The sequence below is a fragment of the Cynocephalus volans genome, chromosome 13, assembly GCF_027409185.1.
Source record: "Cynocephalus volans isolate mCynVol1 chromosome 13, mCynVol1.pri, whole genome shotgun sequence".
Classification (NCBI taxonomy): domain Eukaryota; kingdom Metazoa; phylum Chordata; class Mammalia; order Dermoptera; family Cynocephalidae; genus Cynocephalus; species Cynocephalus volans.
In genome coordinates this window covers 100,094,714-100,120,394 of record NC_084472.1, presented here as the reverse complement: position 1 = coordinate 100,120,394, position 25,681 = coordinate 100,094,714, and the positions used below count along the sequence as shown (strand labels likewise).

At 45.9% G+C, this 25,681-nt stretch overlaps 1 protein-coding gene across 1 annotated transcript in view; it reads left to right on the top strand.

Moving 5' to 3' along the window:
• PRAG1 (PEAK1 related, kinase-activating pseudokinase 1) overlaps positions 1–24,641 on the top strand; it is a 47,970-nt gene extending 23,329 nt beyond the window's left edge. The window contains exons 3-5 of the mRNA XM_063077276.1: positions 6,596–6,753; positions 16,898–17,646; positions 23,198–24,641. Coding sequence (XP_062933346.1) covers positions 6,596–6,753; positions 16,898–17,646; positions 23,198–24,316 — 2,026 coding nt within the window. The 3' untranslated portion in view covers positions 24,317–24,641. The remainder of the gene's footprint in view (positions 1–6,595; positions 6,754–16,897; positions 17,647–23,197) is intronic.
• The last annotated feature ends 1,040 nt before the right edge of the window (positions 24,642–25,681 follow it).

Genomic DNA, 25,681 nt, shown 5'->3' with positions numbered 1-25,681 from the left:
GTAACCCAAATGTGTGTGTTTCTCTATCTTTTAACATAATTATGGCTTTATTCCTGTGTCTAAATGGTTTCCACTGAACACAAAGTTGAAGCAAAGGGTTTTTAAACTCGTAGAGCCCCGGAAGAATAACTGGTACGTAACTGCAAATGCAAATTAACAGGCCTGCACCATGGGGACTATAGAGGTCATCTGACCACAGATGAAACTGATATTCTATATTTATATATGCTAATAAATCGGTGGGGAGAGCATATCCCCAGAGCAAGCTGGCCTCATTAGTCCTTTCAGGTGGCACTTGCAAAATAACTCCCTCAGCATCTTCACCAAAGATAAAAATAATAAAAATCTTTCCGTCTTAGTTATCTGCCTTTCTCATCCCATCTTCTGGAAAAAAAAAAATTTTTTTTTTAAACCTACAAGATTTGTGCAAATTCAGGATATTTTAGGACTGTTGTATTGTTCAGAGAGGAGAAAGATTCAGTTGTTGAATCCAGTATTCCTGATGGTTATCAGTTGCTCTGTGTTCCTGCCTTTTGCAAGTTTTGCTGGGCGAGTGTAATTCTTTCTTAAAGGAAGCATTTATCCTCCCAGATACCACTGGGGCATTGAAACAGAGGCAGATAAACTTAATCAAGAAGTATTTAATAATTACTCTCTGTTCCAGCACGTCCTGACTGTGACACTGCTCCTCAAACCGTTTTTAATTTTGGGGTGGTAACAAGCCTATTTCACGTGAAACAATTAGAACAATTTAACCAGGATTATAACCAAGTGCTCAGTGATGTGATTCAGACTCAGTTCAGGGTGAGTTCCGGAGGGGGGAGAGAGACAGATCAGAGAAGAAAGACTCAAGTAGTTTGGGAGGAATTTATAGGTAAGTGAAGCTGAGGCTAGGTTTTGAGGATGGAAAAGGTTTGAAGGGGAGAGGAGCATTTCCTCGAAGGCAGCATGGGGAGAGGAGAAAGAACACAGGGTGCACTGGGGACATTCAGAACACAAGGCAAGCCTGGTGGGAACAAAGCATTTGGGAGGGTAGTGGTTAGCATATTAACAAAAGTGGCAATACTTTCTTCCCAAACCAGAAGTCTAGGCATGTGTCCTAATGTGTAAACAGTGGGAGAAGATATTTGAAATGAAGAAGGTCAAAGAAAATCTGAGATATGTGTTTTCTGTCACCCCAGAGGACCTGAGTCACTTCAATATGGTGGCCAAGGGAGGGAATCCTTATAGGAGCTCCATGTAGGACTCTGCGGGGCCAGCCATCACTATGGGAGCAGTATTTTAGAAAGATTTTGAGTCAGAATGCTCCACTCCAAGGCTGCCAATCTTTTCGGAGAATGTGGGCTGAGCTGTCTGTAGAGGAGCTTGGTGAGGACTTCTCTTCCACGTTGCAGGTGTGTGGAAGTGCAGGGATCGGGCCAGCTCTGCTCACTATCGCTGCGTCCCCGGCACCTAACGCAGCGCTTGGCACAGAGTAGGCAGTCAGTGTTTAATGCCGAAAAACCTGGCAGTGGTGTTCAGGATAGGCAGGAAGGAGGGCACACTGCTGCTAACACAGGCAGAGGATAAGGTAAAAAACGAGATGTTCTTAATCACCGCGCAAACTTGAATCATTTAAAGTTTTTGACTTTAGAACGTGACTTAAACAGTAGAGAGTAAATGGGGAGAAACAGTGTATTTTCGAGCCTGTCTGAGTTGCTCCTAATCATGGAGCCCAGTAAGACAATGGGCGGTTGAAAGCTGTGGGTCAGAGAGGCAGAGCCTTCCCTATTTTCCTGTGCTTTTGCAGGAAGTGCATTTTATAGAAAAGTCAGAGAGGAGCGGAGGGGAAACGGAGAGCTCTGAGCTGGTGAATTCCCAGCAGCCTGACGGGGCATTCCCGGCTGCCTCTGGACCTGGCCGCCACCCTCAGGGGCTGCCGCATGGGACCCTGAAGTCACTGGCCCAGCCAGGGTTCTGGGAGGCCGCGCTGAGGAGGGCACCTCGGGCTGGAGTCTAGGATGGTAAGAGGTTCTCCCTGTTTGACTGAGGCATGAGTTGATCGTTTGAGTCTACAGCCAGTCTTTTCTTCTTAGTGATTTTGAAATGTGTATAGAATTTTTTAACTCGATCATGCTTTCAGAGCATTCATTTTATTCTTTAAAAAACTTTCTTTTAGACTTTCTCTAAATCATCATTAAACGTAGCAGTGAATATGAGCCCCCCAGGACTTGATGGAGTGAATGCGTGCTGGGGCGGAGAGAGCTTAGTCCCAAACTGCACGCTAGGGCTATGGGAGTCCTCACATCCTCAGCTCCAGAGGCAAAAAGCTCCCAGCCAGACGGATTTTGTGAACAAAACAAAAGTCAGGGCAGTGCGAATGAAAATGTGCCGCAGAAACACTTTCATTGTGCTGTCCTTATGAGGATTCTAGCAAGCATGTGAAGTCTGAGCTATGGTCCCTGCCACCCTGGGGCCCAGCATCCGCTGAGGATTGCGGACATTCTGAAAGCTCTGGGGGTATTTTTAGAAGAGGCTTTTCCTACGAATGAGGAAGTCTGGCAGATGGCTCTTCCGGCTGGATTGTTTTTTTTTCCCCCTAGCTTTCTACCAACGTAGTGTGGAGACCACTGGGCCAGGCTTCTCTCACTAAGGACAATGGGGGCGGGGGAGGGAGCCATTCTAAAGACACTGGGCAGCAGCTGCAGGGCTGAGTCTCTAAGGACGCTGTGCCACTGGCTCGTGTATTTCACTCAACCCTCCTGTGCCTGTGTCTAGTCAACCGTGGGAGGCAGGAAAGGAAGTGTGAGCAAGAACAAGTCGTTTATCACACCGCAGGAACAAAGACATCTGGGGAGGCCACACTCTCACTGTGGCTGATAAGCATGTTATTCAGCAACCCACGGGGAAAGACGAGGGTATGTGGTTTTTGTCCATTGAAGCCACTTCCTTAAATTATGTGACATCAGATTTCATTTTATAGATGGTTTGCACTGGTTTTATGAAAGACAAATCAAATTATCGTTAATGAGGGAAAACTGCCTTTTAAAAAAATAAGTATAGTCTTGCTATACCCTGTTGAGTGCACTCATATTGTCATTTGGCCTTACATTTGACAGAATAATCCATTAGGGCTCAGAAAAGTCACCTTTGGGATATTAAGCCCCTTCCAAGGATTCTTTAGAAGTCTGTTGCACAGGTAGATTGAAGGCACCAAAGCAACTTGATTGCAAGTCTCTGCTTGGATGGCAAGCTGCCCTTTCATTTTTAAATTTGATGTGGTTTTCTCATGCCCTAATTAAAGTGGCACTTCTCAAAGAGTGCACACCGTACAGGTTTCCAGGGTGCGAGCTTTTTGATGCAGTTCATATGAAAGAGTCATCACTCCTGAGACTTTGCTATAAAGAAAAAGGGTCACCCAAGGGTGTATTAGAGAGCATGTTCCCTCCCCTTTTACATGTGAGCATTCCAAGCGCTATTGGGTTTTAGTTACCTGGTGGGAACCTGAACTTCTTGTGCTTTTCCAGCAGAAAAGCATCAGTAATATACACAGAAGCCATGACAATTACACTTGTGGCTTAGGTACTAAGATTTACCAAGCCTACTCTTGGAGACTTGCCACCTCCTCAACACACACACACACACACACACACACACACACACGCACACACGCACACGCACACACGCACACACGCACACACGCTGCAGAGAATTTATCCTGTAATCACAGAGATAGACAGATTTTGTCTGCCATCACTTAAGGAGAGTCTTTAAAGCGGTGACTTCTCCCTTATAGCGACTAAATTAGAAGAATTAACCCCAGAGTCTCAGAAGACTTGTTGGGTCTGGGAAGCAACTTTTTCCATCCACAAGGATGTTCTGCAATGGAACCAGTCCTCATCGATCCTGCCTACTCCCACTGCGGGGCCTGATGGAAATCCTGCCAGGTAATTTCCCTCGCCTCTCGGAGGCCCAACAACAGATCTTTCATTTACGGATCGTCTGTGGCTGCTTTCTTGGTTTAACAGCAGAGCTGAGTAGCTGCAACAGAGTCCATGTGGCCCATGAGCCCACAGTGTTTACCATCTGGCCGTTTAAGAAAAAGTTTGTTAACCCTATTCCAGAGCAATGATTTTTAACCTTTTTTTTTTTTTTAACCATGACCCACAATAGGAAATATATTTAATACCGTGATCCAACACACACACTACACACACACCTGAAAGAAAAGTTTCACAAAACAATTTCACAAATCTTTACTATTTATTTTTGTATTTTCTGGTCTGTTCTATTTTGTTAAAATAAACTGGTGGTCAATAAATTACTGCAACCCACTAAAATGACTTAGCCATTCATTCACTCCTAGTTATTTGAATAACATTGTTCAAAGGTTTATTCCCCAAAATGGACTAACTAGGTTAGAGGAACGTGCGTATTTAACTCCACAAGATTCATCAGTGTTATCCTGTGTGTGCGTGTGGGGGGGTGTGCCAATCTACAGTCCCACAAACAAGGTAAGAAAGTTCCATTTGCCCATGTTCTTAGCAATACCTGATGGTGACAGTCTGATCTGATGGCTGTGAAATGAAGTCTTATCTTATTAATAATCCGGTTACTAGTAAGTCTGATCATCGTTTCATGTGCTGACTGGCCTTTCATGTCTCCTCTTTTGTCAGTTGCCTGTTTATTGCCATTGCCCTTTTTTAAATGGGGTCATTTGTCTGTTTCTTAGATTTATAGACATTCTTTTTATATTCTGGATACCAATACATTATCAGTTATGTAGGTTGCAAATATGTGAGTTGCCAACTCCAAGGTCTCTTTTTTCACTATATGGTGCCTTTTGTTTTACCAACCAGAAGTTTTAAATTTTAATGTTGTGAAATTTACCTATCTTTTCTGTTACTTTTGTGTGTGTGTGTGTGTGTGTGTGTGTGTGTGTGTGTGTGTGTGTGTGTGTACATATAAAATCTAAGACATTCTTCCCTACCCCAATGTCATAAAGATTTTACATTTTGTGGGGCTTTTTTTTCCCATTGAAAATTCATGTTTGAATACAGTATGAGACCCTACTCTACTTTTTTTTTCCAGTTGTAAACAGCTGGTGTCAGTACCTTGAACTGTCTTGTCTGTCCTCCTGTCTCTGCAGTGCTGCCTTTGTCCCATAGCAAGTGTCTCTGTACAAGGGTGTGTTTCTTGGATCTCTGTCTTGAAAGCTTTGGTCCTAGATTTATCAGAACGAAATCTTTCCTGATCTCACTTATGTTGCAACTGGGCTTTGATGGCTTTCCAGGCAAGTTTTAGCAACCTTTCAGGGAACATGTAATCCTTATCTTAATAAAACTACATATAAAATCATTGGAAAAGAAAAAAAAATTTACTCAATACTCAGTTCATTTTGTGATTCTAAATTAAACTTTATCCCAAAACTTGACAAGGACATGAGAAGAAAGAAAAAATATGGACTAGCCTCTATGTGTATGTAAATACAAAAATCCTAAATTAAATGAGTAGCAAACAAACTTTCTCTAAGCTTTTCTGTTTTCTGTTTAAACATTTCTGATTTCTGTGACTATGAAAACTAACACAGGGCTTGGCAATGCTGAACACAAGAAAAAATAAATTCTTGACTATAAGGTCATGTGCGTTAAATAAGGTGATTCTGATGCCCAATCAATACTGTATTGTGTATTTCCTGTAGCAGATACTGAGATATAGATCTGCTGGAGTAGGGACAGGAATGTCATCAGGAAATGGTTGGTTACCACCGATGGGGAAAGAGGGAGATTGATTGTGCTCTTACTTCACGGTGAAAATGTCAGGTTAGAAGACAATACTCATGTCGTCCCTAAAAGGGAAAAGGACAAAATCGATAAGCTAAACACTACCTAATAATGGAACTGTTTTCCCCAAGGTGAGTTCTTTTTCCTTGAAATTGTTACTCCTCTCCCTGATAGTTGGTAATGCAGTCTTAGAGATGCGTAAAAGATTTCACAGAAAGCCGAAGGGCAGATTCCATAGTGCTGGAATAAGAGTTATGTTAACTTGGTTCTATCTAAGCATTTCACTGGGTGTCTCGTTAAAATTTAAATAAAGTGTTCCTTATTTCCGAGGAACAATCTGGACCCCTTGAAGCCAGGTCAAGAGAGTACCAGGCAAATATAGAAATCTCATGTTTTTATTCCTAGTTTGCAGTTCACTTGTCCTGGGATCTTGCAAAAAACCACCCAATCTCTGTATATCTATATATTTGATGTTTCGATCTTTCTTTGCAGAGATGTCACACAGGATATAATAGATGACATAAATGTTTTGGCAGACAGGGTCAGAAAATGAAGGCAGTTCTTCCAGCAATTCAGAATTTTGGTGCTTGTCTAAATTTAATGCACTCACTTCTCCTAATCACACTCAGGAAGTCTCCTGCCATTCACATGCATAAAGTTTCAGAAAAGCCGCTGTTCTCTCTGCTCCAGATCACTTTTTTTTTTTTTTTTTTTTAAAAACTTGCTGGCATTAGCCAGGTTTTAAGAGCATAATTAGGCTCATGATCTATCGTCCCGGTTTCTGAATGGAAACCAAATGAGTTACTTTTATTGTTTGTTCCCACCTTTTCCAGGCACCTTTTAAAAATGAACAAGAGCAGCTCTGATTTGGAAAAAGTGAGCCAGGGCTCTGCAGAGAGCCTCAGCCCGTCCTTCAGGGCTGTCCACGTCAGCTTCACCACCGGCTCCACGGACAGCCTGGCCTCGGACTCTAGGACGTGCAGCGATGGAGGTAACAGACTTGACCTTAGATTCTCCTGGGTCTGCAAGGCTTATGGTCTTGTTCTGCTTTCTCCGTGACAGATCCTCTACCAAGGAGCACATGAAGTTAATTCCCTATTGCACGTATGACAAGCCACCTCATTCGTGTTGCTCTTGTTAATTCTAAGTGCATCAGCCCAGCAACGAGGCGGGAGGAGGGTGAAGTTGAAAACATATTAAAAATTCCTGATTTCTTGGGTAATGAGGCATCTGTGTGTAGGTCTGCTTTCCATTTATGTCCTTAGGGCTAGTTCTAAGTGATTGGGTACACACCTACCACAAGTTGTCACCCTCTGTGTTCCCCTCTCTCCCTCTGTCTCTCGTGTGCATGCACATACACACCTGCACACACTCGTGTGGACACAGCAGCTGTTTACAGAAATGCTTGTTGAATTAAAGCATGGAGGCTTCATTCGGCCACCGCCCATCCCACTTTCTAATTAAGCTCTAAGGCATGATACGTGGGTATGTTCTGATTGGGCATATTTCTATAAAGCAACTTTTGTTTTTCTGTAGTTGTGGCCTGGATGGGTAGTATTAAAACCTCTCACCCTCTCACATTCTTTGTGTATATGTCCTCCCCAGCGTTACTCTCAGACGTGCATTAGCATATTAGCTTTAATCATGTGCGAGCATGACTTCCTTTCTCACTCCTGTATTTCCTCCCAATAGGCAATTTTGGAGTAGAGGGTTTTATTGTAAATTTACTGTCAGCAACATTTTTCTATCTAAAAGATGGGTTGTGGCTAAGACAAAAGTCAGTGTATGGTGTGTTCTGATGGGAAACCTCTGATGGCTCTCCCTTAAAAACAGGAAATGTCTTAGTCTTGATTTGGGAGGAATGTGGCAAAAAGAATTTTCTTTGCAGATTTTTCTGGGCTCCTATCTTCTTCCTTTTCCCATCCCATTGTGCAAAAATTTAACAAGGCAGATTATTTCAGAGGGCAGGGCATGTGAGCCATGAGCCCTGTGCTGGTCAGCTCTGACCCACTCTTTTGGGGGTTGTGACCGTTCTGAGGGAGCGATCTACACTGGACACGTCCATCAGCCACCAGCCAGCTGAGCTGTGGACTTGACTGCTCTACCGCTTTGCCCCTCAAACCAACCAACCATGACATCTGCTCTCAGGGCTCTTAGCTGGGAAAGATAAGATTAAAACACATGACGCGTGGGTGGATGGGATAAGATAGGATATTGGACTGCCCAGAACCCGAGTGCTTATAAAGGCTTTCAGGAAAGAGAGAAATCAATAAAGACCAACAGAGGGTAATTAGGGAGGACTTTGTGAGAAGGTGGGACTTCGGCTCATGTCTGAAGCGTGGTTAGGCCTGGGAGGTAAGGGTGAGGAGGAGAGGGCTTTCCAGGTTTAGGAAGCCATAAAAAGGCGCAAAGGCAGAGGCGTAGCTGTGCACGTCGAGAAAAGAGTAAGAGCAGGCTGACACCCCTCAGTGGATGCAGGTGAGGGCGAAATGGGACATGAGGTTGGTGGGAGCAGGGGCTGGGTTGTGCAAGGCTCTCGAAACCAATGAGTGGAGGTAGGAAACAGAGCCACCAGAGGCTTATGAGTGCAGCAGTGGCACCTAATTCAGACATTTCCTTACTTTTGCTTCTCAATAATGTGAATTAAAATGAATATATTTTTGTGGTTATTCCTTTATCACAAGTCAGTTATTCAGTGGAAATGCATTTCAAAATTTGAATTCCTAGATTGACAAGGAGGTATGTACCTTTTCACCAGATTCTGGCCCCTTAGAGCCAACCATTTCTATCTGGTGCTCCTGTGTGTGGCTCTGTACCCAGAACTGTGCTTTGAAACTGGCAAGAGGCCAAAGACATTCTCTCCCCCGCCCTCTGTTTTTCTTTTCAACATCTCTTAAACATTAATTTGGAGAAAATTCAGAGCCACTCGCCATGAAATGTGAGAAATCCTTCATTCAGCTTCTAACCATCAGCCAAGGTAGCTTGCTTTAAATCTGCTATTAAACAATTATCTTCCAGTCCCATGAGTCCTTTCTCACTTTTATCTTGTAGCTGAAATATTTACCTATTTTTGCTATTTGGCACCTCGTACTGAAGCTCAAAGAGTGGATCGGAACAGAAATAGAATCAATTCAAGCTGAAGTTCTTTGAAACTAGAATGTAGTGTCTACCTCTCTAATAAGTCAAAAGATACCATTCGACTGTGCATTCATTTTGTCAGTAAGAATTCACTAACAGAAACTATGCATTTGGTTGACTTTTTGCATTTGCAGTATAGGCTGGCTTGAGTGAATTGGAGAAAAAGTCATCCCAGGGTGTGGCATATTAGTAGTGTACGTAAATTTCTTGGAAATTTATCAAGGTTAATGGTTAAAGTTAGTGATCTACTATTCAGGTTTTGTGGCCAGAAGAAGTTTTAACTTTTATAAGAAAAACATAATTGAAAGCTATAACTTTGTTACACTTTTAAAAGAGGAATTTATCTAAATTTTAATGGTGACAAAATGTCTTTTTGTATCAATATTAATCTCACCTCTTTGTACTTATATCGAATTTCATAGTCCTCCCATCACATCTGTTGTCTCACTTGTCCATGCGGGCAGTTCAGTTACACGGAGAGTCAACTCATCAGAAGGAAGAATCTGTCCCGGCAGTTGTTTGGTTTATGCGTGGTTTGGGAGGGAAGGACTGCCTGTGCCAGGAGAGATCGGTGGAGGCTGCGCAGGGGAAGGTCATTTTCAGGGAATGGATGGACGGATGTGAGAGGGACATGACCAGCTAAATGATCATCAGAAATGGTCATCAGGAGTCTCTTTAAGTGGCTACCTTTAACTGTGCAAACCTAATTTTGCATTAAGATCATTTCCGTCTTTGATTTAGGATAACATAAAATTCAGTTCAGTGGTTCAACAAACATATTTGAATGCTAGGAGATTAGAGGACATGAGAGAGTTCTCTGTTGAAGTGAAACCATTGGCACCAGCAGTAGATAAGAGATCTAACTGTGCAGTGAATATAGGTACAAACCCATATGAATATATGTGCCAGGGCAGTGTTGTTATTTTTATAGCTAGCAAACCAGAGATAGAGAAGGTTAATTAAATATCTTAACAGTGGTCGGCTTGTTTTTCTCAACAACGATGCCAAGCAGATTTTTTAAGTATATACATTAATTCAGTCTTTCATTTGATAGATATTTGTTGGATGCAGACTATGTGCTGGGTATAATTCTAGAAGCTGAAGATCCAGCAGAGGAAACAAGTCCCTTCCTGTGAGGCTTACGGTCTGGTGGGAGAGATGGCCAGCAAGGAAGATAAAGGAGTAGAGTAGCTAGAATGTCAGGTGGCAGGAAGCACTGTGGAGAAAAATCAAGCTGGGAAAGAGTGACAGGGGTGGGAGTGCCTGTCAATGGCAGAGACAGGAAGTCTACACGGATCAGACATCAGTCAGGATGAGTGACAGCCTGACCTTCACCAAGCATTGCTCCCCAACTCAGGCTGTAGCCTGAGACTCTGTAAGAAATAAAACTCTGTACCTACGTAAGTGTACTATATTTGCTGGTTATTAAGCACACTTCTTAGAGCACTTGATCTTAAACTCACAGGTTCAGTCTAACATCTTACACTGATGTTTTACTCTACTATAGTATGCATCTCCACCCCCCATGGAGATAAACTGAGTCACGGACTCTGTTCTGGGAGATCTATTACTCAAGGATGAAGGAGATAGATATCCCAAAAGAAAAGATACTCATTTTTAAGATTGTCCGTGGCCTGAGCCACAATGTAACTGAAGTGAAGCTTCATCTTAAACTATTCCCTTTAAACCCAGTTTTATACTATATATTATTACATCAATCGAGTTATTACATGTCTATGATAAAAATTCAAACAATATAGAAAGGTATGAAATGAAAAGTCAGTGTTCTAACACCCTATCCCAGCTCCCACCACCATTTTTAACGTTTTTCCATATCATCCTAGAAATATTTATCCATACTTAAAATATCATAAAATTTGGTTCTAGACATTTTTGTACTTAGTATATCCTGAGGTCTTTCAAGTCAAAACCTATGGGTTTCCCTCATTTTTAAAAATCACTGCATATGTTTGCACTGTCTCTTACCAATGCATGTGTAGTTTACTTTCATTACAAGACTACAGTAAGATCCTGTGACATACATTGTCATGATGTGGTGAGCATATCTGTAAGATACATTTTTAGAAGAAATGGCATTGATGTTCACAATGTGTATGTATTTTAAATAGATGTTACCAAATTATCTTCTAAAAATGTCAGTTTACTCTTCCTTCAAGAGCATGTGAAAAGTTTTTTGAACTAACTTTTAATTTAATTAACTTAGAGGAAAAACCTGCATGATCGTGTTATAACATGAAATTGAAGGATCACAATACCTGGACCACACTTGTGCTGTAGAGGTGGCATACGAGGTAGCTAGAGCCTGTTTTCTGACCGAGGCAGTCTTCTCTTCCTTTGCATGTAAATCGCATTCACATCTTGATTGTTGTTTCCTGGGATGATTAAGTGGTCTGGAGAGACTCCTCACAAATGCCACATTTTCCATCCAGTTTAAAATGCTAATAACATGCTTCCAGTTTCAGACCACCTTTATCTTCTTGATAAAGCAAAGGTTCCTTTTGAAGGAATTTCTTTTTTTTTTTTTTCTTTTCTTTTTTTTACATTTTATCTTAAGCCTTTTCTGATTGCGGAACCAAAGAAGAAGAGGTAGCCCCAAGTTTCCTTTGGAGGAAAAGGTTACATGTGAAGCTAAAGCATCCCCTCTGCCCCACTCTTGACGTCCTCTGGTGGGGGGCTGCCAGACACCTGCATGATGGCCACTTCCTGTGTGACATTGGCAAGGAGCCTACATAGATGGCTCTAGTTTTCTCACCTCTAACAGGAAAATGAAGGGATTGAAGTAGTCTGCAGGATATGGCCAAAGTTTTCTCCATCTGCTTTGTTCCCTACGCCTTGCACTTAGTAGGTCCTCAGGAATCACTAACTGGATGAATGGATAAATCTATACAGCCATTTCCCACTATAGAATCTATTATACTCATTAAAAACCCGATCCATGGAATATGCCAAATTTTTCAAACTAAAGAAAATTCAATATGCTGAACCTTACTCAAAGGTGGAGAAGAGTCAGACACAGAAGCTAAGCACTTTGCAGGGGAATTTACCTGGGTCTCTGCCCTTTGCCTCCACATTTGCTGCAACCCAGCTGATGTCAGATGACAGCGCTGTGCACAGAAAGAACAAAACAGTGCCCATTCACAGGGCTCAAAACAGGACTGACCACTTCCTCTGTAAGCTCAGCTCTCGTTTTAGCTGTCGAGAACAATGAAGGTGCCTATTAAAACCCAGCAAGAAGACAGGACTCTATAATAAGGAAAACCTCACAGGACCACGTTTCAACTTTCAGCATGCATTTCTGCATAGGGGTTTAGCTGTTTTTCCCAACCATTTGAAATCCTGATTTCTCTTTGCTTTCTAAATATAAGAACGTACTTTCCCCTTGGTCTTTTTAAGATCCACCCAGCACACCGTTAGGTGATGGATAGTTTCACACTAGAAACACTGTCTTTCTCTGAAGCACTTGCACTGAAGTGTTGCACTCTATCGCTGGATACTTCCTTTATATGCAAAACTGGAAATTGGAAGGAAAACTTAGGAACTGGGGTTTGGAGCCCTCTGGCCCAATTAGTTTGCAAAATTATTAAAAATCTACCAAGGATGTGACGATGATAGAGGCAGAGTTCCCAGAAAAGTGTTTTTTATTCTCACCCCTTTTACACTCTTACTTGTAAGCCAGAATTGGAAAATGGTGATCTAATGCCAGTGTAAAGCCAGCATATGTTTGAATTAGTCTCATGTCCTGTTGGATCTGAGTCCTGAGAATATGGGTTGTTGGCTAAAGTTGTTCAAGATTTTTTAGGCAGACTTTTCTGAACCAGTGGTTTGCCTGTGAATTTTGGAACTATTTTGGTGTCAAGGCATATTTTTTTCCTCTTCTTTGCAGCTTTTCCAAATCCAGAGTGTGGTGGCTGCTGCAGGTAGTAAGAGTCTAGCTGCTATGCTGCCTAAAGCCATGTTTATGGAGAGGAAATTCCCCAAGTAAGAGTCAAGACAATGACAGTCCAAGAGGGTCTTGAGAAGTGCCCTCTGGTCCCACAGAAGACACAACTGTGTGTCATGGGAAGAATTAAATCAGTTTCACCTAGAAGGGCCACATTTTAACATCTATTTCAAAGTAGCCATAAGAATATTAACACCTGAGATGCTACAGGATCCTGAGGTGCCCAGGGGCTCCCAGAGTGAATTATGGCCTTGTCACCAGCAGTTACTCCACACCTGGAGATCTGTAAGGATCCATACGTTCAGAAGGAAGCATCGGGTTGGAAGGAGTTGTGTCTCTCACAGAACCAAGCAGTTTTGTTCCAAATACTGAAGTGATAATATGTGTATATAATGCCCAGTTATACATGTAGAGTCCTCATTTCAGATGAGCTTCCTTCACCTGATCAGGTTGTGTAACTACAAGCCTTTACCTCTGCCGGGCGAAAGTGCATTGTTGGGGAGCGTTTGCCCAGGCATTACCAGTTTCTGATGAATACATGTGCTATGGAGTGATTGCTGGGTTATAAACTCACAGCATCTGAGAAAGAGAGACATTTACTAGCCCACATGCTAATCCCTCCTGATACCTAGGACCCCTTGCCAGATTTACCCAAATAGTTATGAGGTATGGATCTGATCAAAGTCACTAACACGGTTCCCACAGGAAAGCAAGAGGACACAGCATAGGGTAAAGGGGAAATTCACCACCTTCCAGCTGCCTGAATGTACAAGCCATTTTGGGGACTGGGCCCTACCATACAGTCCAAAGCAGGACCTCTTTTTTCTTTTTCTTTTTTTTTTCTTTTTTTGGTAATCCGGGGAATAAGCAGTGTTTCAGATTATTCCTAGAAAAGATTCCTGCTGTCCTCACCGCTGGAAAGTTTACCAGCAGCAAACTGTGGAACTGTTGAAACAAGATAACCATCTGCCCACTGGGATTTTATTTCAGGGCAGCTTTGAGACAAAATGCTTATTAGGAGAGGTTGGAAATGGAGAGAGTGGCTGAGATTATAGACCATTAGTGCTGGAAGAGGCCTTCTCAATGATGCAGTCCAGTCATATTTTAAAAGGAGGAAACTCAGCCAGGTAAGGCTGATGGCTAATTAAGGGTCCATTCCACTTTTCACCCCCATTCAAAAGAGAAGCAGAAAGGGGCATGTGGAGGCATCAGGAGAGACTTACACTCAAGGCAAGGAAATACGCACAAGGCTGAAAGAAGGGACTAGCCAAGAAACTGGTTTGTTAGAAACCTCCTGGCCGGCTGGATTGGGGACCAGCAGGAGTCCTGACCATAGGCAGGCTATCCCTGGCCCTGAAGGCGCCCAGGAAAGCGTGGACCAGGCATTCTGATCTCACTCTACCCCCAGCTCCTGCACGTGGACAATCATTGAGAGTCAGACACCTAGGTGGTGACGGTTTCTGATGCCCAGAATGCAGAAAGGTCAGGAAGGGGGTGTGTTCTGGCCAGCCGCCCCGCCCTCTTGCACATCAGTCTGAGGGGTTGGTGGCTGGACTTACTGTCCTTTGAAAGCCTTTCAGGTAGGTGGTCTTGCCCTTGCCTTTATTTACCTAGGAGCTGGTAGGTGATCCTGTTCATCCTCTCTCACCCTCTACTGCTAGAGGGAGGAGGGAAAGGAAGTTCCTTAGCCTTCAACTGTCCCCGTTGCTGACTGAGCCCTCGGGAGGAGAAAAGCTTTGTCGGGGCGCGTGGGATGGGGAGACCTCTGGACTGCAGGCTTTCAGAGCCTCCCGAGATCAGCTACGAGCGGGATCCCCCCACCCCCCTCTGGCTGGCTGTTTCTTGTGCACCCTCCATTCTGACTATTGAGGGGAAAATTCAGGGGTGTGTAAAGTTGACTGGTTCTGACTGTGCCACTGCTGCTTGATTTATTATTAACCTGAGCCCTCCTGGAAGGCTCAGGATATCCATAAATCACTCATTCAGCCTTGCTGGCAGGAGCCCCACCTGCCATTAGCAAGGTAGAGGGAGGAAGGAAAACTGTGATCTTGCTAAATACCCCTGGAAAGCAAGAGTGATTGCCTGCTAGAGAGCAAGCAGAGGCATCACGCTCCCTCCTGGGTCTGGTGGGAGCTGGGAGCGTATCAGTGTGGGCCCAACAGCCTTGCTCAGCTGCACAGGGCTTCTCTTGGCATGACACCATTGGTTCCCAGCTCCTAGGTTCAACAGGCTGTATGCAACGACTGTCCTCCCATGAGCTTGGCATTCAGGGTTGCTCTAGGCATGTGGTGTCTGCTGTCACGCACGGAGGCTGTCGCAGTCAGCACCCACCCTGCCAGGGCCAGGTGAGCCCGAAGGCATGGTCACCCACCTTGTGTCGTAGAGCAACACTCCTCCCCACAGAGCACAGAAGCAAGGAGACCCAGGCTCGGTCTGAGGGGCTTATGCTGGTGTTTGTGCGGTGTCTGCACCCCTTGGGTTGGAAAAAGCAGGAAAGGATTCGGTGTGGGGAAGAAGGTTATTAATTATTCAGAAGTAGCCCCAGAAAGGACACATGCAGCTGAGCAAGGTGACACAAAATTCACAATTTGCTTCCTTTGGGGCCTTTCCCCCTTGCCTGGGGCCTGTGAGTTTGTTAAGGCCTTTCCTTCTCACTGCTAAGGTGGAGAGAGATACAGAGACATCCCGTGCTCTGTCCTTCAGGTGGCACAGCAGGTGAACCCAGTGTGGGTCATGCGCCTTAAGAACCCATTTCCTTGAATCTGTGACCCATGTTTTTTCACATTTTAGCCTTCAGGATGATAGGATGCATTTTTGTGTGTGTGTGTCTGTGTGACCGGTAAGGGGATCGCAACCCTTGGCTTGGTGTCGTCTGCACCGCGCTCGGCCAGTGAGCGCACTGGCCATCCCTATATAGGATCCAAACCCGCAGCCTTGGCGCTCCCAGCACCGCTGCGCTCCCAGCGCGGCACTCTCCCGAGTGAGCCACAGTCAGGCCCTGATAGGATGCATTTTACAACCTATGAATACATTAGTGTTTCTTTTATCCCCCTAAAAGCTCTTATTAAAATAGTGGGTGCATCCTAGAGTCAGTTCGTACATCGATGGGAAGAGTGAGGGCCAGCCCTCATCTAGTATAAACTGGACCTGCACCTCACCGTCTGTGTGCTGCCCAGACAGCTGCTCTGGATGTCCTGCACTCTGCAGACCTGTGGCCCTGACTGAACCATCCTCCAGTCAAGTGTAGTGTCCACATGCACCACGCTGGGAACTGCGGGGCCTTGGAAAGACCTGCTTTCCTTTAGGATCTGTTTCCTCATTTATAAATCACGTTCCCCTGCCTTCTAAAATGTCTGTGGACCTATCCTGCTCCTGCTCCCTAAGCCAGCAGAGTGTTTGTGAAAACTCAAAGAACTGCACACTAAAAAGGGAGACTTTTACTACAGGTAAATTATGCCCTTAGTACACTTGACTTTTTAAAAAATCCAGTCAAACCACACATGTTCAAGTTTGTTATTGCTGTTGCAGCATTGTTTGCAAAATATTGGAAACAACCTAATTTCCATCAAAGAGGGACCAGTTTAATAAATTGTGATACTTACATATGATGCTATATTTTGGAGTAGCTGTTTAAAAGAATTACTATAGATAGATCTGTACATCTGACAGAAAAGCAATGTTCCAAATAGTGGACACCGTTTGCTCTCTTTTGTGTAAATGTTTGTGTGTGTATATGTGAGTGTGTGTGTGTGTGTGTGTGTGAATTGTTGGAAGGATACATAAGAAACTGCTGGCAGTGGTTTCCTGTGACGTAAGGGACTGGCTGCTAAGGGACAGGGTAGAAGGAAGACATTTGTCACTGTATACCTTTTTTGCATTTTGAATTTTGCCCACTGCACATATATTATCTATTCAAGAAATAGAAAAGAAGTAAAATAAAATGAATTGCTTTGACCAAGAAAAAAAAAAAAGCCTGCAGGACCCTGGAACTGAGTGACATTGGCCTGCAGCCTGACTGTGTGTTTCTCTTCCTCAGGTCCGTCGTGTGAGCCAACTCACTCGCCCACCAGCAGTGGGAAGATGCTCTTTGCTCCCGTTCCATTTCCTTCAGGCTCCACCGAGGATGTGTCCTCCAGCAGCCCCCTGCAGCCCCCTCCACTCCCCCAGAAAAAGTTAGTGAGCCGGGCAGCCTCTTCGCCGGATGGCTTCTTCTGGACCCAAGGCTCCCCCAAACCACGAACAACAAGCCCCAAGCTGAACCTAAGCCACTCGGAAACCAACGTCCATGACGAGTCTCACTTTAGCTGTTCCTTGAGTCCTGGGAACCGCCACCATCCTGTCTTCTCTTCTGAGCCCCTGGAGAAAGCTTTCAAAGGCAGTGGCCACTGGGTCCCGGCACCGGGGCTGGCAGGCAGCAAAAGCGTCTGCGGGAGCCCCAGTCTGCAGTGCAAAGGGGCCACTTCTGCCTCGTCCTCCCAGCTGAGTGTGTCCAGCCAGGCCTCCACCAGCAGCACCCAGCTTCAGCTCCACAGCCTCCTGAGCAGCATCAGCAGCAAGGAGGGCACCTATGCCAAGCTGGGGGGTCTCTACACCCAGTCCCTGGCCCGCCTTGTAGCCAAGTGTGAGGACCTCTTCATGGGCGGCCAGAAAAAGGAGCTCCACTTCAACGAGAACAACTGGTCACTCTTCAAGCTGACTTGTAACAAGCCCTGTTGTGACTCGGGGGATGCTATTTATTACTGTGCCACCTGCTCTGAGGACCCCGGCAGCACCTATGCTGTGAAAGTAGGTATCAGCCCCCTCTTTCCATTCTGCAGTGCAAGCTGGTTCTGGCTCGAGCAGAATTGTGGCTCGAGCAGGTCATTTCACCTCGCCAGGCTTCAGGAGGAGGGTTGATTCCTAGGCTTCCCTTTAACACTGAGCGCTCGATGATTTCACTCCCTGCCTGGCCCAGGACATGGTGCGAAGAGATTTGTAGTATGAATATAAGATGCATTCTGTGCTTTCGGGAATGAACCTATGTGATCTAGTTGGATTAAGAAAACAGTTGCCTTTTAGTGCGACAGAGTCCATTCATTTATTCAGCAAGTTTATACTGAGAGCCTGTTGTATGCCAGGTATTTTGCAAAGGTCTGAGTATATATATAGGGGTAAACAGAAGGTTCCTTATGGAGCTTATAATCTTAATGGACAATTAAGATATTATTATTCAAATGCTAGAGTCAGAAGGAGTATTGGACCTAGGCACCATCTTAAACAATAAGAGCAATAATAACATTTATTGAGCATTCGCTATACAGCCAGACTCTCGGCTGGTGTATTAATTACTTCTAATCCTAACAGTAATTCTGCAGGATAGGTAGGTTTTACAGATGGGGAATCTGAGGCTAAAAGTAATGAAGTAATCTACCCACTGCTAGTTGGTGGTTGAAATGGATTTGACCCTTGTTTTGTCTGTCGCCAGAGCTTGTGCTATGATTCTATCAGATGGGAAAATGAAGTTCAGAGAAGTGAAGTGACTAGCCCAAGGTAACACAGCTCTTAACCTTCGTGCTGGATCAGGGCTGTTGCTACCACACCCCATTGCTTTCTCAGGGTGCATCTCTGAGCCAGCTAGCTGAGCCATTTGTACTCATTTGGGCCACTGCGTTCTCTACCACGTATTCTGGTCCTTCCTTGTGGCCCTTTTTTCATCTTCTTTTGGTGTTGTTTAATACCTTGTGAGTCCATGGCCCTTTTAGAAATGCAGGCTTTTGTGGGACCTGAGGAGGGGTCCCTGAGCTCTCTTCTGCCATCACCTGTCTCGAGACCTTTTTTTTTTCCAGTTACAAAAAATAACAAAGGGTTAACTTGAAATGGCCTTGGTGGGGCAGCTTGCTTACCAGCAAAAATTTTTTAAATAGTATGATTATTAGCCAAAGAAATTGTAGTGAATTTTATTTTGAGATTTTTCTTTTAAGAAGTACGTGACACAAGCACGTACAGGTATGAGGCCATCTCCATACCATGTGAAAAAGGAGATTTGGAGAATAGCCTCAAATACTCAGAGTATGGTAATCTCGGGACAATATCCCCAGGAACGAACAAGAATGTCAATTTGCAAATGTGCCCAACCTGGTCATTGCGGCAGCGGGGAGTGTGGAGCTTCATTTCATATGTGCAGTTGTTGCACATCTCTGGTGCTGCAGTCCAGATGGATACAGTCATCTGGGAACCCACAGGAGGGGTAGCAGTCTCCTGGCCACCGCCTGCCTGTCTGTGGCTGAGCTCATTCCGTCTGCGCCTATTAAGCAGGGAGCCGGGCCTGAGATCAGACTGAACCTGGGTTGCAGAGCCCTGGTTAGCAATGGCAGGCTTGCACCTGCTGGCCGCCAATGCAGGCACCTCCAGTCTTGGGCTCTGCGGGCCTGCAGCAGAGGACATACAGCCGGCTCTTGTAGCCCGATGCCACGAATATGTGGCAGGGGGAGAAAATCAGCTGTGTGTGCATTTTCAAAGCTGCTTTGTTTCTGATCCATCTAGAACTCCAGTTCAGTAATTAGGGACCTGCATTAAGCCAATGGGCTCTTTTTATTTAACGGATGTGACTTAGCCCAGATTTTCACTCATGAATGAGGCCCCGGCTTCAAAGTTTAAATGAGACCAAGCTCTGCCAAAAGTTTGAAATTCTAGCTGAACCAGAGGTCTATGCAAAGTTCTAGAGTCAAAATCCGAGCGCAGGACCCTCTGAAAATGAGAAGAGCGGGCAAGGAGAAGCAGCCATCCCCCCCCCCCGCATTGCTGCGCCCCCACCCAGCTCTGTGGAATGTTCTGGGCGTGGGCCCACGGGGCTGGTTACCATGCGCCCTGTGCAGCCCTCTCCAGGGCGGGGCGGTGGGGAAGCTGCGGGTCCTGCCAGGAGCCCAGCTCACTGATTTTGAAATGCATCCAGCCCAGTTGCCGTTCACTTCGCTCCTTCATTTACATCTCTGTGCAAAATGTCAGCAGCTCCACTGGAGCTGTGGGGCCAGTGTTTGCTGGGCCCAGGCCTTTGATACCCTTGAGAAAAGAGCCTTGGAAATGCTTCCCAGGCCCCCGGCAGCTGCGCTCTCGGGGTTTGCACAGTACCTGCCAGCCAGCTCCAGATTGCCCAGCGCCACCCTATGGGGCCAGCTGAAATGACAAGAGCAGTCGCCATAGCAACCTTTCCCTTTGAGGGCTCCCATGGGCGAGGCTCGAAAGACACACCTGCATGATTTCATTTAATCCTCACAGTGGCCTCTAAGGAGGGAATGATCACTGCCTTTGTTATACAGAGGAGGAAACAGACTTTGAGATCAATGCTGTCCACCTCGTTACTCGTGGATTCTGTATTTGTGAAATCATCTGCCCACTGAAATGTATTGTTAACCCCAAAGTTAGTACTGGCAGTGCTTTACCAGTCATTTGTGGACATGTACAGGGCAAGCAAAAATTTGAGTCACCTGAAGTGCATGTTTCCAGCTTAGGTGGAACAAGGTCAAGTTCTACCATCTTGTTTGAGCTCTCAGACTCTAAGCAAGTTCCTTTTTGCAGTCTACTTGGTGTCACATTTTTGTGATCTTTATTTGTATGTTCTTTGTTTATGGCCCCTAAGCATAGTGCTACAGTGCTTTCTAGTGTTTCTAAGTACAAGAAGGCTGTGATGTGCCATACAGAGAAAACAGGTGTTAGATAAACTTCCTTCAGGCATGAGTTACAGAGCTGTTGGCTATGAGTTCAATGTTAATAAGTCAACAATATACATTAAATAAGGCATCTCTAAAGAGAAACACACATAAAACAAAGTTATGTGGTGATTGGTTGATGAAAACACCGTGACTCAGATTTCACAGGAACCTCATTCTGTATTTCCACTAGGAGCAGTGGTTCAGTATTTGCTAGTTCAGTGTTTGTTGCTGCTTAATGGAACATTAAGTACTGGGAATAACAAAAATCACCTGTAACTTGCCAAAGGTTACAGAATCGATATTTAAGTTAGGTCTTTCTCACTCTAAAGCCCATGCTTTTGACCTCTAGAACACTACTTGCCATTTGTATAATCTTGGGCAAGTAGTTTAATTTCTTGACTCTTCAGGGTCCTCCTCTGTAATAGCATCTACCTCTTTGGGTTAAATGACATTTAATGAGACACAGTGAAAAACCGCATAGTTGGCACAGTGCCTCGCACTTGCAAGAGTTCAAGACACGTCTGTTGTTGTGGATGAGAAGGTAATACTGATATTCTTCCCACATGTCCACAGAAGGCACGACAGACAGTGGCTAGCCACTTTGAGTATTTACATGCAAGACTTCTTGAGGGCCCTCCCCTCAATTTCTTTTATTTTAATAGAGTTCTAGAAGACTGCCATTTAAAAACTGAGTGCAGTTTGGTGGCTAGAATAAGAAAGAACCTGAAACAATGCCCTTTAGACATGTATTCCAAAATCACTTTTGTTGGTGTAACAGTGTCTGGGGTAAAAGGTATTGCCTTGTATTTCCACTGTGCTTTCCTAACAGAGAGGTTACTACATTAATGTATTACCCACTCCCTCCCCCCGCAAGCAGCTTTTAAAAAGTTTCCTCAGAGGCTGAATTATTTTATGCCAGGTTTCATGCTGAGAAGGTTTGTATAGCTGCAATGTAAATACATCTCTGTGAAAAGGTGCTTGCAATAGAACTAAAAACATCAGCCATAAGCATTGTGGTTCTTCGTAAACACTGCTGTAATCGTTTCAACGCAGCAGCCCGAAGGAAGGGTTATTTTGGGATTGTTTGCAGGATGATATTTTGTAAGTAGATGTGAGGTGCCTTTCTTCTGTAGATTATACACTGATCCTTGCCTTTCTGTAAAGCAGGGGTGAGTGTGTACAATATCCCTTTGAGAGAGGAGACCGTTGACCATCTTCCGTCCTTTTGAGTGTAATTACAGGGAAATTGAGGCCTGACAGAGGGCGATTATGGCTGGCTCAAGACTCCAGTTGAGTGGTGGGTGGCCAGGTGAAGATTAGTGTGGGAAGAGATCCTTAGGCGGCTGGCGCTTTCATTTGCACAAGAAGAGATGGAAGATGCGAGAAAGATACAATTGTGTGGATTCCCCAGGGACCCCCTCCCACAGATGTGCTTGAGATCATCTGTCTTGTTTATTCCTATCTTCAGTTCAGAGGGTACCTTTGGGCACTTTTGGTTCCTCATTTTCTGGAAAGTTTTCTTTCAGCTGCTGTGACTTACCCTGTGTGGCTTCCACAGAGCAGCTCCACTGGAATCAGCCCTGTAGCCCGTGCAAGCTAGTAGACATTGGTATTTACTTGGATCTAGACACTAGGGTAGCCTAAGAGAATTGACCAATTCCTAAAGGCTTAGGACCTGCATCTGCCTCTGAGATTACACAAGGAGGGAGCACCCCAGCAGTTACCCCAACACATCCACTGTCAGGTAGCTGCTGTTCCAGGTGAGAGGGATGGGGAGAGAGGCTTCCTGAGAATTTGTCCAGCCCACCCTGTGGACAGAGGGATGTCTTCCTACCAGTTCCACAGTGCCACACTGCATGTTGCTCTGCAGGAACTCCAGTCTTGCTGGGTTGTGTGGTCATTTTTCTGTCTAACTTTTAAAGAAATTGCCTAACTGTGATCCAAAGTTGCTGCACCATTTTACATTTCCACCAGCAACGTAAGAGGGGTTCCATTTCTCCACATCCTCGTAGACCCAGGATGTTGTCCACCTTTTGTAATAGGCATACAAAGAGGTGTGAACATGGTGGTTTTGATTTGTATTTCCCTGGTGACTAATGATGTTGAGCAACTTTTCTTGTGCTTATGGCCACTTACACATTTCTTTACTGAATCACCTGTTGATCATGTATTTTGCCCATTTTGTGATTGGGCTGTTTGTCTTCCTGTGATGGAGTTGTAAGAATGTCTTGTAAATTCTAGATAAGAAGTCTTTTATCAGATATGTGTTTGGCAAAAAATTTTCTCCCAGTCTATTATTCATCATTTCGTTTTCTTAATGATGTCTTTTGAAGCACAAAAGTTTTGGATTCTGAGCTCGAGTTTCTGAACTTGTTTTCTTTCCTGGACCATGCTTTTAGTGTGGTATCTTAAGATATCATTGCCCAACTCAAGGCCTTAAAGAGTCTCTCCTCGGTTTTCTTCTAAAATGTGTATGTTTTAGCTCCTACCCTTAGGTCTACGGGATCCACTTTGAGTTCATGTTACATATGGTATGAGGTAGGGGGTTAAGTTCACGTTTTGCATGTGGATACCCGAATGTCCCCACACCACTCGTTAGACAGAACGCTGGATCCCGCTCTTGACCTCCCCTCTTCTTTTCCCTACAGATCTGCAAAACCCCTGAGCCCAGAACGGCCTCCTACTGCAGCCCCTCGGTGCCCGTGCACTTCAACATCCAGCAGGACTGTGGCCACTTCGTCGCCTCGGTGCCCTCCAGCATGCTCACCTCTCCCGACACGCCCAAGGACCCTCTGCCCGCCCTGCCCTCGCACCCGCCTGCCCAGGAGCAGGACTGCGTGGTGGTCATCACCCGAGAGGTGCCCCACCAGACCGCCTGCGACTTCGTGCGGGACTCGGCGGCCAGCCACCGGGCCGAGCCCGAGGCGTACGAGCGGCGCGTGTGCCTCCTGCTGCTGCAGCTCTGCAACGGGCTGGAGCACCTGAAGCAGCACGGCGTCATCCACCGCGACCTGTGCCTGGAGAACCTGCTGCTGGTGCACTGCGCCCCGCACGCCGCCGCCCCCGGGCCCCCCGCGGCTCCTCCCGCCCCCGGCCCCGCTCCCGCCGCTGGTGTCACTCCCGGCCCCCCAGCTGCCCCCGCCTGCCAGGGAGCGCCCGGTGACAAGCAGTTGCCCCGGCTCATCATCAGCAACTTCCTGAAGGCCAAGCAGAAGCCGGGCGGCACCCCCAACCCGCAGCAGCAGAAGAGCCAGGCCCGCCTGGCCCCCGAGATCGTGTCGGCCTCCCAGTACCGCAAGTTCGACGAGTTCCAGACGGGCATCCTCATCTACGAGCTGCTGCACCAGCCCAACCCGTTCGAGGTGCGGGCGCAGCTGCGGGGGCAGGACTACCGTCAGGAAGACCTGCCCGCGCTGCCCGCCCTGTCGCTCTACTCGCCCGGCCTGCAGCGGCTGGCGCACCTGCTGCTGGAGGCCGACCCCATCAAGCGCATCCGCGTCGCCGAGGCCAAGCGCCTGCTGCAGTGCCTGCTCTGGGGACCGCGGCGCGAGCTGCTGGAGCCGCCCGGCGCCGCCGACGAGGCGCTGTGCAGCACGCTGCACAACTGGATCGACATGAAGCGGGCCCTGATGATGATGAAGTTTGCAGAGAAGGCGGTGGACCGCAGGCGAGGGGTGGAGCTGGAGGACTGGCTTTGCTGCCAGTACCTGGCGTCCGCGGAGCCTAGAGCCCTTCTGCAATCGCTGAAGCTCCTGCAGCTTCTGTGAGCAGAGCCCCCTGCCCTGCACCTCAGCCACCTCCCCATGCCCGGTCCTCTCTGGCCTCCATAACCTGCCTTGTCTTGGAAACATCCGTGGCTCCCTGGGAAATGGTACAAATGACTGTCATACTTGGATATAATATATACATAAAATATATAAATATGAAAGACTAACGATGTTATTGCCCACTCTGGCCTCCTGTCCTCACCAAGTCCTCCCCAGTTTGATCCTGTAACTGTACATTTCTAGCTCAGTGCAAGGTCCTGAGGGCAGTCCTGCCAACACCATGAAGTCTGGACTCTGGTTTCACTACCCCAATATGGGATCTCTTTGCTCTTATGTCAAATTGTTATTTAAAACAAAGCTCTTTTATCCCTAAGTGCCTGAGTCATTAATATCATTGGTGTATAAAGTTGCATATGAACCTCTGGAACAGGAGCCAGGATCACTTGAAGTGCTCTTGGTCTTATGCTCCTCACAAGAGAGAGCAGCAGTCTATTAAGTCCTGGGCACATTGGTACCAATTAATCTTCCTTGCTTCTCTTCCCACCTAACAGCCTCCTAGAAAGAATCCAGACATGGCTGGTGTGATCACAGTGGTTTGGAATTCAACCCCATTTTCTGTTCGCTATAAGCCAGTCCCCAGTTGTATCAGTTAGAGGCCGGGCTGAAAACAGAATCCACCCCAGGTGGTTCAAATGAACATACCTCAGGGGACCACTTAGAGAAGGGTGGCAGGGGTGAGAGAACAAAGCGGGATGAGGTAAAAGCCAGGGCCGGCACTGCAGGACAGGGGCCACCTCCAGGAGGTGTTTGTGCTGAGGTCTCTCCAGCCAGAGAGGGAAGAAGAAAGGGGAGAACTGCGTGTTGGCTCTCCCTCCTTCCCACCTGCCACCTCCAAGCCAGCGGGGCACCAGCCAGCAAGGGAGCCTGAGCAATGCCATCTGAAGGATCAGCCTCCCAGACAGGACAATGGCGGGGAATGACTGGGATGGCAGGTGGCAAGCAGCCCACTGTTCCTGCTCTGCTCCATATGGCAGTGCAAGAAGAACCCGGTGTTCCAACTCCCAGGCCAGTGCTCTCTCTGCACTCTAAGCTCCTTCAGGTCTCCTTTTCTAAAAACTCATTTAACCCATTTATTGGCACCTACTAACTGCTATAGTCAATCCTTGTTCCCATGCCTTTAAAAATGCACAAAAGTTTAGGGGACACTAGATCTTTCCTCCTCAAAACTGGATACGCAGAAAAAGTCAAAAATCACTCATTTAAAGAGAAACAGCCCAAGAAGACCCTTGTAACACTACCTAAAGGGTAATCTTCCAACTAGCAAACCAATTAATATCCAAAACCTTGAATAACTATGGACAATTT